The sequence below is a fragment of the Leopardus geoffroyi genome, chromosome D1 (genome assembly GCF_018350155.1).
Source record: "Leopardus geoffroyi isolate Oge1 chromosome D1, O.geoffroyi_Oge1_pat1.0, whole genome shotgun sequence".
NCBI lineage: Eukaryota > Metazoa > Chordata > Mammalia > Carnivora > Felidae > Leopardus > Leopardus geoffroyi.
The window spans coordinates 56,643,406-56,659,286 of record NC_059329.1 but is presented as its reverse complement, the minus strand read 5'-3'; the positions used below and the strand labels follow the sequence as shown (position 1 = coordinate 56,659,286).

At 56.6% G+C, this 15,881-nt stretch overlaps 1 protein-coding gene across 11 annotated transcripts in view; it reads right to left on the bottom strand.

The window, feature by feature from the left end:
- Window positions 1–15,881, bottom strand: part of GDPD5 (glycerophosphodiester phosphodiesterase domain containing 5) — an 87,563-nt gene that overhangs the window by 29,446 nt on the left and 42,236 nt on the right. For 10 of the 11 annotated variants that reach the window (XM_045483983.1, XM_045483984.1, XM_045483986.1 and 7 more), the window contains one exon: window positions 13,202–13,377. In XM_045483983.1, coding sequence (XP_045339939.1) covers window positions 13,202–13,318 — 117 coding nt within the window. In that variant the 5' untranslated portion in view covers window positions 13,319–13,377. Of the gene's footprint in view, window positions 1–132; window positions 552–13,201; window positions 13,378–15,881 lie in introns of those variants that run through there. The other variant, XM_045483987.1, reaches the window with a different exon arrangement.

The window sequence follows — 15,881 nt, the reverse complement described above, 5'->3', positions numbered from 1 at the left end:
CTAGGTGATCTTCCTATTCCCGGCGTGGGGTGGGAACTTAAGAAGAATTTGATAATGATCGGTGAGAAAAGACCCTTTCTCTTACTCTGCCACGAAGATGCCCACCCAGGAGACATTTCACCGGGGGCTTACCATCCCGCCCCCGCAGAGGGGCCCGTGGTCTTCTGCAGACCCCCGGCTGGCAGCAGTGAGTGGCCATCTGTCCGCAGAGATCCCTCCACTTCGGCAGGGGCAAGCTGCTGCACCTCTGGCCACTAGACAGGGTTCTGAGAGGGGCCTGGGTGAGGGGTAGGCCTCAGCCTATGATGGGTCCTGTCCCAGGCAAGCAGCCTGGAATTCAATAGCTGGTGGGACCAGGGGGCTAGCTGTAGGGACAGTGGCAGGTTAGAAAAGCTGCTACACGTGCTGGGGGATGTCCTACGGTGAGTTATGATGCATAACCGAGGAGCAATTCTGACAGGTTTGCTGGGAATACCACAGGCATTGGGGGACCCACAGCAGACAGGCCCTGTGCACTAAGGGCCACTGTCCCCACTTGACCAGATCCTGAGGGTGGGGCAGGAAAGACTGGGTGAGAATGAGGGGCTCCCCTGCCCCAACCCTGGACACCAGATAAGATTAGAGCCGGCAGGTGGATGAGACACTGAGGGCACAGCAGATACGGGGGCAAGGCCGTGGCATTAAGGAATGAGGAACCCCACTATCAGAACTGGCACGAGCTGGGGTCGGGGGCCACCTGGAGATGAAAATCCTGGGAGCTAGAAGCTGGTGGCCCCATGGTCACAGGGAGCCTGTAGACGGGGATGAAGAGACCCGACCCCAGCAGGGAAGCGGCAGGTCACTGTAAGAACAATCAGAGGAAAAACCTGGATGGCGGGGGCTGGAAGAAAGGGGAGGGACAGGCCAGGAACTGGCAGAGGAAGTGGCTCTATCAACAAAGAGGCTGCAAATGGCATTAAGGGTCCTTGTCAGGGCCACTACAGGAGAAAGGCCTGGGCCTGCTCCCAGGCGGTGCGGGCGCTGAGGTCACTGCCAGCTGGGAGGGACGGTGGACCCACCAGCCCTCCATCACCTCTCAGTCCGCCCAGGGCCTGGGACTCTCTCTTTGTGGGGTTTTATCTCCATCCGAGAGCAAATGAGGAAAACCCCCAGGCCTCAGAGAAGGGCCAGCACATTCAGCTGAGCAAGCTGTGGACCTCATCACTAAGAAGTGGCACTAACCTCATGGTTACCATCAGTACACATATTTGCCATGATTGTTTTCCAGTACATGCTGGGCATGAGTCCTGGAGAAGGGGAGACTTTTGCTCATTTGCACAAAGGCTCAGTATGGATGCGTAGGTGGGAGTCAGAGGTTGAAGAACATACCCGAGGTCACCAAGTGGGGGAGGATAGATGTGGGATTGAACTCGGTATCCTGACAGAGGCCCCCATGAGAGCCAGCCCTGTGCAGTTCTCCCCAAAACCCGCCCTTGCCGTCTGGGACCCAGGATGGTAGTCCCAGGCCCAGCCAGGCCCCCTGCGATTCTCGCTCCTCTCTCTCGGGGCTCTACCCCAGGCCAAACCTCCTTCTCCTTCAGGAAACACCCGCATCCCTCCAGGCCTTGAAGACCTCCTTTCCCTGAGTACTTCTGCACAGAGTCGTGGTGCCCGCCAATTTGACCCTCAATCACATTCTGAAATGTGGAGATGAAAATAACCTGGGCTCAGGAGGCCGATGGACCGGTCTCTGCCTCTTGGGCAAGTTAACTCCTCTGAGCCTCAGTTTCCTCGCCTGTAAAACAGGGAGAATAACCCCCTACCTTGGAGGATTGCTATTAAATGAGGTGATATATATCAAGTGGCATACAGTAGGCACATAATAAGGGACGGTTCCCTGGGCTGTGGACTCCTTCAGGGCAGGGATGGCTGAGATACGTCCGCGTACCCTGGGCTCACATCCTGCAGAGCGCAAGGTGATGCTTAGACACGGTGTGAAGGCGTGAACCTGACTGTGACGCGGAGAGGCTTCAGGTCCCCAGTGGACGGGGCCATCATCCAACCCAGACATATCCTCTGGCTGAGGGACCAGGAGAAGGAGCTCCTGTGATACCCAGCCTCCTTCCGTTCAGAGCCTTGTAGCTACCTGAGCAGGACAAGGGTCAGGGAGCTCCTGAGCTGGCTGGGCAGCAGCAGGCACAGGGAGGGGCTGAGAGCAGCTGGGGAGGGGCACAGGCCCGGCCACGAGCTGCGGGGGCCTCTCCATCCCTGTGCCGGGAGCTGGGGGTGATGGAGAGGCGGGGAGACCCAGCCCCAGAGGCCAGGGCATTCAGCCCCGCACCCCCTGCCTCATCTCCTCCCGTTCTTGTCCCCACCCTCCAGAAGACGGGTCCCTCCATCCCGCGCCAGGCGACACTGTGCCAATTTCCCAGACGCCACCGCTCCTCCTCACCGCCTCCTGATGATCGTGGAGTCGTCTCCGGTCCCTCTTCGTCTCCGTCCCGCCCACCCCAGAGCCTTCTGCATTCAGAGAAAAACGTGCTGAAAGAGCTTATGAGCAGCGGGGGCTCGCACAGTCGCCAAGCCTGGCTGCCGCACAAAGCCAGCCCTCCACAGGAAACGCCCGCACAGGCCCGGCTGTGACAGCGTGTTGTACCACTCGCCTGGGGGCCAGGCCCACCCCACACCTCCACCCCAGGCCAGGATGCACGCAGACACCGCTTCCCCTCCTGGGGACCCTGCCCTGGACCCCCAAACGGACCCCGGAGCCTGAATTCCACATGGGCAGCAGGAGCCATCCGTCCTTGACACGGCCACAGACTTCAGATTCACAGGATGGCGGGGACAGCGCTGTTTTGCTAGACTCCTGTTCCCCGCCAGTCCCTGCCTCTGCAGCCCCCAGGGGAGGAGCCCACCCTGCTTCGGCTCCTTAGCTGCAGGGATGGGCGCTCTCCCTCTGGTGCTGCCTGCCTCTTCCTTCTAAGACAGCAGCTGGATAGAGGCAGGCTGCCTTTGGGAGCCCAGCAACACTGGCTTTGAACCCAAGACTGGCCGCCTCCTACTAAATGGGTGACCTTGGGGGAGACATTTATTTATCCTCTCGGGCACCAGCTTCCTGCTCTGTAAAATGGGGCCAGCAGGTCGGCATGCTGCAGAGACCAGCAGGACCTACAGTGAGTCCCTCCGTCCCTCCCTCAGGCGCCACTGACATCCTCGGCCACCACCCTGAAGCTGGTTTTCAGATTCTACACACAACAAGTCCAGTAAAAGGGCAAGAAATTCTGGGGGTCACGGGACCAGGGCACTGCGGGGGGTGTAAACGAGAGTTGGATCTTAATTCTCAGCCCTCCTCCCCAGTAGCCGCATGCCATGGGCTGCTCAGGACCAAGCCTCAGCTTCCTCCTCCATTCACAGGGGTGACATCACCTCTACCTCACGGGAGGGCTGCCAGATATAGATGTAAGCTGTAAGTTGCCAAATCCACGATGGTTCCTATAATTATCGTTTCGCATCTGATAGCCCTTTAATTATGCGAAGACAGTGATCAAGACGTTCCCCCCGCCCCCTGCCCTACACCCAATTTCTTCCGGCTGCTGAGGACAGCCAGCAGCTCACCTGCTCCCAGCCCAGGGTGGGTGTCACCGTTGGTGGGACGCAGAGGGCAGGCCAGCTCTGGAGGCTGCTGTCCTAGGAGCTGGCACAGATGAAGGAAGGAGACCCTGGCATAGCACCTGTCCTGTGCCCCCTCCCAACCCGCATGGCTGGCTGTGGAGGACAGAGCCCTGCGTGGGCTCTTCACAGAGTTGGGGCGAGGTGCCCCTAGGAGTCCTCCACATGCTCCAACTCCTCTCGTCCTCCCCGCAGCTCTGCAAAGCAGGTGTTATAGTTGGAGGAACACAGAGGTCAGCCAGGGGAAGCGGCTTGCCCAAGGCCACAAAGGGCAAATGTAAGAGTGGAGCCAGAATTCACACCCAGGTCTGGGTGCCTTCAGCATCTCCAACTGTCCCAGAGCAACAATGAGCGAGACATGTAATTGTCCTTGTCTGACCAAGGAGGAAATTGGCTCAGAGGGGCCAGGCCTGGCCCAAGGTCACACAGTGAGTCATAGGCAGTACCAGGCCAGGAACCCTGGAATTTTAGACTTAGACAAGAGTTCAGAGATCATCTTGCCTCATCCTCTACAGATTCAATTCAGAGATGGAGAAACAGACCGAAAGAAGGGGAAGAGCCTGGAAGCAAGGACACAAGATTAATAGATAGTAAATTAGTACAGAAAGGATACAGAATTCGACAGATGGAGTGGGGACATCTATTGGTAAAAAATTATACCCCTACCTCACACCCCATACCAAAGCAAATCCCAGCATCTCCCCTCCACACCCTTGCCACCTCTCTCTTCCAGTCATCCTAGATATATGTGCTGTGCCCTGCACAGGGAGATGAATGAGGCCTGGATTCCCCTCTGAGCAACCCCCACAGGTGACTGAGAAGCCAGCAGGCAATTCCCATCCTACGGCCAGTTACGGGAGGAGAGATGGTCTGGAGGGCTTCCCGGAGGAGGGGATGCATGCAGCAAAGCTGGAAGGAATGGGCCTGCTGGGATGACAGGTTAGGGAGCCCGGACTGGGGCAGAGGGAGAGAACAGAAGGTATAAAGGCACAGAGCTCAGCAGCTTTTGTTTGGGAGAACTGGCTTCCTTTGCTATGGGCATATAAAAACTCTATGTAGGAGTATTAACCTTCATACGTGCTGTATATTTTTCTTTTTTAATTTTTTAATATTTACTTTAAAAAAAAAATTTTTTTTTAACGTTTATTCGTTTTTTTGAGACAGAGAGAGATAGAGCATGAATGGGGGAAGGTCAGAGAGAGAGGGAGACACAGAATCTGAAACAGGCTCCAGGCTCTGAGCTGTCAGCCCAGAGCCCGACGCGGGGCTCGAACTCACGGACCGCGAGATCATGACCTGAGCCGAAGTCGGATGCCCAACCGACTGAGCCACCCAGGTGCCCCAGTATTTACTTATTTTTGAGAGAGAGAAAGAGACAGACAGAGTGTGAGCGGGGGAGGGGCAGAGAGACACAGAATCCGAAGCAGGCTCCAGGCTCTGAGCTGTCAGCACAGAGCCTGACACAAGGCTCGAACTAATGAACTGTGAGATCATGACCTGAACTGAAGCTGGATGTTTAACCGGCTGAGCCACCCAGGTGCCCATTTTTCTTTTTTTCAATGTCTTTTTTTTTTTTTTTTTTTTTTTCAGGCGGCAGTGGGTAGGGTGGCGGGAGGCGTGGGCAGAGAAAGAGGGAGACAGAGGATCCAAAGCAGGGTCCACACTGTCAGCACAGAGCCTGATGTGGGGCTCGAACTCATGAGCCGTGAGATCATGAGCTGAGCCGAAGTCAGATGCTTAACCAACTGGGCCACCCAGGCGCTCCTACTGTGTATTTTTTCTTATTTCATCATTTTACTTTAATTTGGTTTATTATGCTTTCTGCATAAAAATTTAAATTTTCATGTAGTCTAATCTACCCTTCTTTTCCTTTATAGGTTTTTGCCTTTGGAACCATGTTTAAGACAGGTAGCCCAAGAGTATATATTTGATTCATATTTTATAGTGGTAATTTCTTGGCTTTACGGTTTACATTCAAACCTGTAATCCACCCAGCTCTCTATATTCATCTGTCTACCGCTCCACACGGATGTATATATACGTGCACGGATAGAGGTTGGAAAGCCATTTCTCTCAAGCGTTAAGATTAGAATTCCATCTACTTTACATCTTTCCAAGTTGTTTGAATTTTCTCAACAAATGTGCACTTCCTCAATAGAGAAAAGGAATTTAAAGATAGAAAAAAAAAATACATTTTAATCCATCTGGAATTTATTTTGGTTTGAGGTAAGAGGCAGAGATCTAATTTTATTTCCACCAAATGGATACTTCAGCTGTCTCTACACGGTTTGTGAAATCTGCCGTCATTTCCACGTTCGTTTACCACACAGAATATCCTCACATGCGTGTGCACTGCTTCTAGGCTTTCTAGTCTGCCCCACGGCAGCCCTTTCCCCGTGTGTGGGTGCTGCTGGGCATGGCTCCTTCCACAGGGCTGAGCCCTGCTCCCTGTGCCACCCCTGGGGTCCCTACTCTGCTTTAAGGTCCTAGAGTCCAGTGGGGCACCTGGGTGGCTGAGTCGGTTGAGCGTCTGTCTGACTTGGGCTCAGGTCATGATTTCACAGTTTGTGGGTCTGAGTCCCGCGCTGGGCTCTGTGCTGACAGCTCAGAGCCTGGAGCCTGCTTTGGATTCTGTGTCTCCCTCTCTCTCTGCCCCTCCCCTGCTCACACTCTTGCTCTCTCTTTCTTTCTCAAAAATAAATAAACATTAAAAAAAAAAAAAAAGTTTGCAGAGTTCAGCTGTGCCCTCAGCACCACACAGCCCTGCAAAGACTGGAGAGCTTGAGGGGTGCCTACCCACAGAGGGCCAGTCTGCCCTCCTGCAGGCTGGATCTCGGGCACGCCAGCTCCTCCTCCACTCATCAGCCTGTTTTCACCCTTGCCACATGCCAAATGGGGGGACTGATGCACCGGAAAAAGTCTGGGAAATGTCAGCTGGGAAGGGTGTGGGGAGCTCCGGGAGGGGAGAGGCAGGCGGGCCCTGGCAGGATTACTTTGGCCCTGACCCAGGAGATTTGGGGGAGGGGGTGGCCCGGGGAGGTTTGAGATGTATTACAGCATTAGGGCCAAGCAGGGAAAGGGATTAGAGTCCCCACCCCCAGCCAGCTCCTGACAGCCTAAGAGGCCGGATTTATTTTTCTGGGCTACAGAGAGCTGGGCAATTAGGCCTCTGTCTGCCCTTGCTTCTGCTGGGGTGCACTCAGAGCGGCTCATTAGGCAGTAGAATTAAACCAAGCCCAGCCTGGAACACCCCGCCTCTCCCCACCCACCCTAGGGGTTGCATCAGCCCATGGGGAGACAGGAGCAGAGGAGCTGGGGTGGGGGGGGGGGCGCTCAGGAGGGATCATCCCAGGCCCTCAGAGGGCCCTGCCAAGGCCACAGGGTGGTGGGTGGCTGCACTGCTGATGCTCCATCTCCTGTCCCACCCAGGCTCCCTAAGCAGACACTCAAGGCAGTCACGGAGCGTTAGCCGCTTCCCAGGGAGGGCCAGGCACCCTCGGCACCATTCAAGGAGGAGCTAGGTGGAGTACAGGGGTTCCTGAAGGCCAGAGATGGCCTGGCTTTATTGCAGCGATAAATCCTCAGCTGTTTGTACCGCAACAAACCAGGGCTCTGCCAGACTCTCCTCTGTCTCTCATGGATGCAATAACATCATCTCCCGTTTTCTTATCGTCATGTCAGCCCTGCAAGGCTTAAAGGATAACATGGGGTCTTATCCCCATTTTAGGAGTGGGAAAACTGGGGATCAGAGGGCGCCCCTCTGACCTGCTGGGCCCCTTTCGGCCAAAGTGCTGGAGAAGGGAACAGCCACCCCTTTGAAAGTTTATAGGGAGAACACATTTTCCCCAGGGTTGGGACGGCGGTCTCTCTTGCACCACACGTGACGTGCATTGGTACCCGTTGTCTAACTGGACCCTTGCGGCGTGAATCTGAACCTCCATCTAACCCGTAAGCAAGCCGAGGCCCAGAGAAGGTCTGGCCTTGCCTGAGGGTCGCACACTAAGTCACGATGTAGACAGGGCAGAGTTCAGGCCACAGCTCCCTGGCAGGGAATACCCAAGCACTTCTGGCTGACTCCAATCACACCCTGGAGCCCAGTGCAAAGGCTCCTTCATCCAGGGAGCCCAGCTTGACTCCCAGTTGGGATCCACTCCCCTGTCAAGGCCCACTTGGTGGCGACAGGACAGGGATGTGGGGAACCAGCTGGGACACTCTCCACCCCTGGGCTCCTGCCCACCGGCAGAGCCCAATCTGGCTCCGAGCGTGGCCTGGGAGGTCCTGCGAAGTCAGCGCCCTCATCTGCCAACCACAGCTGGGGGCACCGGAAGACAGCATGCACCTGTCCATACGTGTATGCTGGCCCTCTCCAGACACCCAATATCTGAGAACTCGTCAGCGGTCCTGCCTCTCCAGGCCCCGTCAGCAGGGTGGCAGGCACAGCCCCTAACTGGCTTGCTCACCGTTCTTCAGGCCCCTGCCTCAACCATCCTCCCAGCCTGGCCCAGGCCCCTCCTCCGAGGCCCAGGCTCCACTCTCACAACACTGAGTCCCTTGGGAAACACAGAAAGTCACAGTCCGAAGGGGCAGCCCAGGCCTGAGGTGCTGTGGGAGCCCGAGGGAGGGAGGCCCGATTCTCTTTTTGTCCAAGGGGGGGTAATTCTTAGAAGGGGTAGGCGTTCGTGACGAGCCTTGAGACATAAAGAGAGAAGGGACATTCCAAGTGAGGGGACAGCCTGAGCAAAAGCAGGATGCTATGAAGGGGTGAGGTTCTCCTGGGAGGGGTAAGGGGTGGGGGGTGGAGGTCTGATGAACATCCCCCAGTGGGGGTCTTCTTGTATGGCTGCAGGGGCTCCTGTCGTAGGAAGTAGGTCTTGGGGGAAGAGAGACTTAGCTGTCTGTGTCCCACCTGCACTGTGCTCTTCCTGGACTCTACAGAGACCACTCTCCCCTCCCACTTGCCCCTGGACACAGCACCATTTCCATCCCTGGAATGGCCTCATCCGGCTAGGCTAGAAATCAGGGGATGGTGGGAGGCATCATAAAGGACTCCCTCAATCTCTTCCACAGCCAGTCTGTTGATTATACCTTCCAAGTGTCTCTAGAATCCCTCCCTTTGCAAGGAACCGGCATACCCCTCCCTGGGGCATGCAAAGCGGCCTCCACCTCTCTCTCTCTCTCTAGTTCCCTGCTCTCCCCACCTCCACCCCAGGTCCCTCGGCGCATCCTCCACAATTTAACCAGACTGGTCCTCGCACAGCCTGAGTCTGACTGGGCTCCCTGGCACAGCCTCAGGCCCAGGCCGTGTGGCTACCACCTTCCCTCCTCACGCGGAGCCACACTGAGGCCAGATTGCTTTCGGTTCCCAAACACAAGAAACTCCAGTACACAAGGAAGCTCTGGTCCGCACGGCTCCCGGTGCCTTGAACACTTCCCCAGCCGGCGGCGAGACAGGACTCACTCCCAGACATCAGGTCAGGCCAGCTCTCCTGCCTGGGGTTTTCCTGGGCCTCAGCAGGGATCATCCTGGGTGGCCTGGGTATGTTGGATCTTGTATGCTCCCCCACCAGCCTGGGAGCCCTTCAAGGGAGGGGGGAGCCGGGTCAGATACTCCTCCCTGACCCCAGGGCCCAGAGCAAGTATCGGGATGGACGGGTGTGTTGATTAAATAAGTAATTAGTGCATCCCAGACAAGACTGTGGGTGTGGAACAGTCTGGACTGGGGATGCAAGCAGGGGGCAATGCAGGCTGTGCCTTCAACCCCCGTGGCTTGAGTAAACCACTCATTCTTCCTGGAGCCTCCTCTGTGAGACAGAGGGGCCAAACGAGCTTTTTAAAAAACAGCCCTCGAAAGGCAAATGTGCTATAGAAACATGAGAGAGGTGACAGTCACTGTCTGTCTTGGGCTGGGAAGTTCCTTCAGGTGTCTGACCTATATGCCTCTTGCTACAGAGAAGCTGGTTTTGACACTATGCTGCCTCCCACAGACACACAGTCTTCAGGGGGCCCTGGGGGACAGCCTGAGAACTGTCTTCTGTCCTACCAAGTCCTTAATTGGCGGCATTAGAGTAATGAGTCACAGACAACAACCAATTAATTATCCCCAGTTATAAAAAGCTTCACTTCCCCTTCCTAGCTGTCGAGTGAGCCAGCCTCCTGCTGCCAGGCTCCTCCACTCCCTAGGGGCTGGGGGCAGAATAGGTCATTTCACCTCTCTGGTCCTCAGTTTCCTGCTTCCTTATTTGTCCAGTGTGTGTCCTGGGGGTGGGGGACAGTACGAGCAAAGGATCGGAGGAGGTGGGAATGCGTCAGGCTGGGGGGACAGGAAGGATAGGCTGGTGTGGCAGGAAGGAGGCTGCCAGCTGGGACCCAGAGGAGGGGGCTCCTCCCGGCTCCCCAGGATCCACTCCTGTACTGCAGGGCCAGCTCTTGATCCCAGAGCCGAGGAAGGCTCCAGGTCTGGCATTCAAGCCACTCCCATTCTTGCCCCGCACACTCCTGGTCTCACGATCTTCTTCCTCCTCCCCAGGCAACTTCCCAAGTGATCCTCCAGGCCCTGCTTTCTTCCCCTTCTTGCAAGTTTTCATTTAATCTCCTACTCCAACCATGCGTGCCCCCTGCCGCCCCCCCCCCTTTATCTTCCTGAGGCTCCTGTTGCAAATCTATCGTGGACTCTCTCCAGTGTGATGTGTGATGCGTGATGTGGCTTTAAGCCTTGAGTTCTCCATCGGCATGACAGTTAACTGCCCCACAGGGGTGACCTAACAAATCAACAGGGCAATGCAGGTAAGCTCTGGGATCCCAGCATACAATAGGTATCCAATAAATGTTAACTGTTACTCTCATGCTTTATTTCCCAGGCTGAGCAAGATCATGAGTGAAATGCTTCTGCGACTCACCCCCAGTCTGTCACCCCATTTCACAGATGAGGACCAGAGAGGTCTGGCTTCACAGAAGAACTTGAGCCAGGGCTTGTCTGAGTTGGGAAAGGCCGGGGGAGGCTCCCCCAAGGGGACTTGAGGGGCGGCAGTACCTGGGCAGAGGGAGGGGCCCCCAAAGTCTGAGGGGAAGTTGGGGATGAGAAGAGACACAGGCCCAAAGTTGGAGCCCCCACGCCTTTTGGAGGCCCTGACAGTGCTCTTTCCCCCCAACCTGTGCTTCCAGAGCTCACCCCAGGGCCTGTTCAGCAAAACTTAGGGAGTTTGCTCCACCAGCTCTGACGCCATCACTGTTCCCCTCACTGTGTCAGGCTAGAGGGCCCAGCCCCCCCGAGGACATCACAGGCCTTGCCCTCGGTCCTCACCCAGCCATCTAAGGAGGGACTGGGGAGAAAGAACAAGGGGGAAAGAGAGAAAAAGGGTGAGCAGGCTGAGGCGGAACCGGGAAGTGGGCGGGGAAGCGGAATGAGGTGAGTGACAGGGAAGGGGGAGTCTCCGTGGTTCGTGGGTCGCCTGAGGTGAGCTCAGCCCTTCCTGTGGAGGCCCGGAGGCTCTGACACCCAGAGCTGTGGCAAAACCCTCTCCAGGCCAAGCTGGCTTGTGGCGCCTGCAGCCCCTACTGCCTTTGTGCCATACCTGGCACGCCAGATCTTGGCATCTGTGGAGCCGGCACCACTCGGGCTCTGAGTCAGTCCAGAACTGGCCTCAGCTCACCACTTCCTCCACCCTGGGGCCCCGTGCTGGTCACAGCCAAGCCCGGTCACTTCCTGACTCTGAAGCCTGGGATGGGCCTGCCCTGGGCGCACTGAGGGGTGTGGGATGTCCTGGAAGCCACGCCTTCCTCCAGTGGCTACTCTGACAGCCAAGGGGCTTGTCGCTGGGGAGCCCAGCCATCCTCCTCCCTCAGCTTCTGCTGTCTTCTCACTCGGAGCTGTTGGACCTACGCTGCCCAGGGCCAGATCCCAACTCTGCCCCTCACTGGCATCCCTGGCTTCTGCTTCCCCATGTGAAATGGTGGCCGCGACATCTAGCTCGAGGGCTCGTTGGGAGGAACGAGTAGCCGTGTGTCAGCGCTCAGCACCGCTCCTGGCACAGACACCCAGATGCCAGCTGCCTGCCAAGCTGCTGCCTTTCCCGACACGGGGAGGCCCTGCTGCCTGCCCCGAGTCCCTGGGGAGAACACAGCTCAGAGCAGATCACAGTAGAAAAGGAATTCTCAAGTCTTGACCCAACCCCTGTTCCACTTCACAGATGGAGAGGCCGAGGCCCTGGAGTCGGGAATGACTTAACGACTAGTCACAGCCAGCACTGTGCCCGTCCCTTAGTGCCATTAGTGCCACCGGCAGCTCCCTCAGTGGGGATGTTATTGCACAGGTGAGAAAGCCCAGAGTCAACTGGGTACAATTTTGTGCAATTTGGTACAACTGGGCGCTATATTTGGACTTAAGCCTGCCTGACTTCCAATCTCATGGCCCACATCACTGTTGGGGAGATCCCACAAACACGTAAGAGGGAAAGGCTGTCCCAGGCAGGGCCGAGGGTAGACTGAGGCTGCCACCCCAGCACTGCAGGGACCTGCCCTGGGGCCTTGTGCAGTCCCCTCCCTCTTCCTAAGCCTCAGCTTAGCATGTGGCCTCCTCTGGGCTGGGAGTGGCAATACATCAGGCCATGTGGCACCTGCTTCTTACCATTTGGGAGTCATGAACCCAGGCTCCTGACTCAGGCTAGTGCTCTGTCGGTCACCAGCACAGGCAGAGAAGGAGGTCAGGATGGTGGACGGGCTTCCCCATCCTCCCCATCCAGAGAGCCTGGTGATACTTGGCCTCTGACCTCAGCTGACCACCCACACCTTTGGCCACTCCAGCCTATTTCAAGGCTGGCTGAATTTGGAGGCTGGCTTCTTTGTTCCGACAAACAGGACAGAGGAGGAAAGCTGTTTACCGGGCAGCAAACCTTTTAGATAAACTCCTTTGACCTCCCTGTCTTCCCTCCTGAAGGAGTTGGGTTCCTTCAGAGAAGAAACTAGATCCATGGGCTGACAGAGACCCAGGGACGGAAGCGTGGCTCGGCTCCGGGTCTGGCCTGGGGTGCCGGCCATTGAAGGAGGCTTTCTTTATCTGGCTGGGCACCTGCTGCCAGCTCCGACAGGCCTGTGGCTCAGGTGACAGAGTCCTGGTGCCAGGCCATGGCCCTGCCAGCTCCCAAGCTCCAGGAGGGCCTGGCACCACCTCCTCACCCTTCCCTCCAACCACTCGCCTGCTTGCCGGCCTGTCTGGATCTGCCAGGAAGCTGAAAACTTCTGTTCACCTTGGGGTGAGCCCTTCCTCTTGGAGTGTCCCTCCTGGAGCGTCCCTCTCTGCCAAGACCTCAGGAGCAGCCCAGGTCCCGTGTGTCAGAGGAGAGCTCACCAGCCTCATCTGTGACAGGGTGGCCTACTTCCTTTCCCACCTGGTCACGTGGATTTAGGAGTGACCACGGGCCCATTTTATAGAAGGAGACACTGAAACCCAGAGGGGCATTGCCCTGTCCAGAGCCACACAGCAGAGTGATGGAGCTGAGACGCTTCCCCCAGGCCCTGGGGCTCCCTAGTCCTCTGACCCCATCCCAGCCTGGCTCACCGGCGTGGTGTCATCGTGGGATCTCTGGTAGCGCTTCCAGCGGCAGCCGTAGATGCCCGTGAGGCAGGAGAGGCACAGCTGTGGCTCATAGTACTGCAGGGGCTGGTGTCTCACCATGCTCTTGCGTGCGGCCCTGGCGCCCGGCCCTCAGGCACCCATGAGGCCCCTGGCCGGTCCTGCAGGAGGAAGCACAGGGGCGTGAGGCAGGGGAGGTGCAGGCAGCCAGCCCCAGCCCCAGCAGAAGGCGCCAGTCCCGCACAGGGCCCCGCGGTAAGGCCCACACCCTTGCCGGCTCCCCGGCAGTCTCCTGCCCCTCACCCCCGACCCGATCCCCCCCAGCCACACCTGCTCTGTCCCTGCTGCCGCTTCCTGTGCCGGGACTGCTTTTCCCTTAGAGCTCCACGGGGCTCCCTCCTCCCCTCCTCTCCTCAGGTCTATGCTCAAATGTTCTTTTCTCAACCAGACTTTCCCAGGCCACCTCCTGTCAAACTGCAACCCCTTCCCATCCTCCCTCAGCCATTCTCAGCTTTATTTTCTCAATCGTGTCCCCCAGTGTATTTTATTTGAAATACAGCAGGCACTGGGTGAACACTTTGCCCCTCAGGTGGCAGGGCCTACGTCCCAAACCCGTTTGATAACCGGACCTGGTGTGCAGTCTGACACCCGGCTGCAGTCAAGCTGGGAAACTGCTCTGGTGCCCCCAAAGTGTTCGCTCCTGTGGGCTCAGGGGGCTGCCCGCTCAGGGAGTTCTGCCCGTGGTCGGTGGAACAATGAATGGTGGCCTGTGGGTCGAGTTGCTGCCATCAGGGCAACTGCCCGACCCTGCCTGGCGCCCAGGAGACACCTGTGGGGGGGTTCGGCCTCTTGGGGCCAGCAAGGGCCAAATGTGGTCAAGTGGCCGCCGGCCTGGGCCCCTCACACACCCCAATGTCAAACATCATCTGATCCTTATCACCACTGTCATTATCATTCCATTGACCGACGAGGGTCCTGGGGCCCAGAGCAGCCAAATAATTTACCCAAGGAGTCAGGATGCAACCCCCCCATCTGTGGGACTCTAGAAACTCGAAGCCACATGTTATGTGTCGGGTCCTATCCTAGGTCCTGGAGACAATATGAACAGGACAGGCACACCGATGCCCTCAGGGCCCCCGTAGGACCCGTGAGAGGCAAAGTCAGTCATTTATTCTGCATTAACTCTTATAGCAGCCTTATGAGATCAAACTCACAAGCCAAAAATTTCACCCTTTATTCTTAATTTTTTTTTAACGTTTATTTATTTTTGGGAGACAGACAGAGTGTGCAAGCAGGGGAGGGGCAGAGAGAGGGGGCGGGGAGAGAACCCCAAGCAGGCTCCATACTCAGTGTGGAGCCTGATGCAGGGCTCAATCTCATGAACCACGAGAGATCATGACCTGAGCTGAAATCAAGAGTTGGATGCTTAACCGACTGAGCCACCCAGGCGCCCCTCCGTGTTTAACCTTTGAAAATGACCAAAAGCTGCTTTGCAAGAACAACAAAGCAGCCGCAGCATTTGACATTCCCCACGTATTATCATTATCACCCCCATTCTACAGATGAGAAATCTGAAGCACAGAAAGGTTTAGCCATTTGCCAAAGGTCACACAGCAGAGCCAGTCAGTCTGGCTCCAAGGGGCCTTGCTCTAGGCCCAGGGTTGGCAAGTTGTAACTCACGTAACTCAATCCAACCAGCCACCTAGTTTTATATAACCCACAAGCTAAGAATGGTTTTTCTATATTTTCACAGTTTGGGGGAACAAATGAAAACAAGAATATTTTGTGACACATGAAAATTATACGAGACTCAGATTTCCGTGTCCATAAATAAAGTTTTATTGGATGCAGCCTCAATCATTTGCTTATGTGTTGTCTATGGCTTCCGTAACTATAACTGCAGAGGTGGGTGATTGTAAGAGAGACTGAATGGCCAACAAAGACTAGAATACATACTGCCCAGCCCTTTTACGGGGGCAGTTTGCTGACCTCAACCCCTGGGCCGGCTATAATGGCTCAGGAGCTGGTATTTTGGAAAGAGTAAGGGGGACCTGTGGGCACTTAACATTGTGCATGGTGGCAGGGGGAGGGGGAGCGGCGGGGGGAGGGGGAGCGGCGGGGCATGCTTCCTGGAGGCAGCACTGAGCTGAGGCCTAAGTGCCCAGGGGCTGCTCCAGAGGGGCGGTCGGTCTGGGCTTCGGGCCTACCCACAGCTTCCACCTCGGTGGCACTCAGGGCCTCGACCTACCCCTGCTCCCCTGCCCCACCCGACCAAATGCTAACCTCAGCACAAGGATTACGGCCTCTGGTCTGTTAGGAGGGGGGAGATGCATTAGGGCCTTGCTGGGAATATTGACTGACCAGGAGCCTCCTAATTGCTGGGAATTGTCTGGCATAGCCTCTGTGCCCGTGGCTCCCCGGGGAGGTATGTGGAATAGGATGCAGCTGCTGAGGGCTCTCTGAGCCAAGCTGAGCCCAGGGCTTAGGGAACAGTGTGCAGTGGGGTGCTCTTGTAGTCTGGTGACTTAGGTCCTGTGGGGTTGTGGAGCGGCAGGGGCAGTTGGGGGAGAAGGCTCTCAGCTTTACTTCATTCCACTCTAGAAGGAGCGTACAAATGTATTCCCACATTCGCAGCCTTCCAGAGGGGGTAGAAGGCCAGATCTTA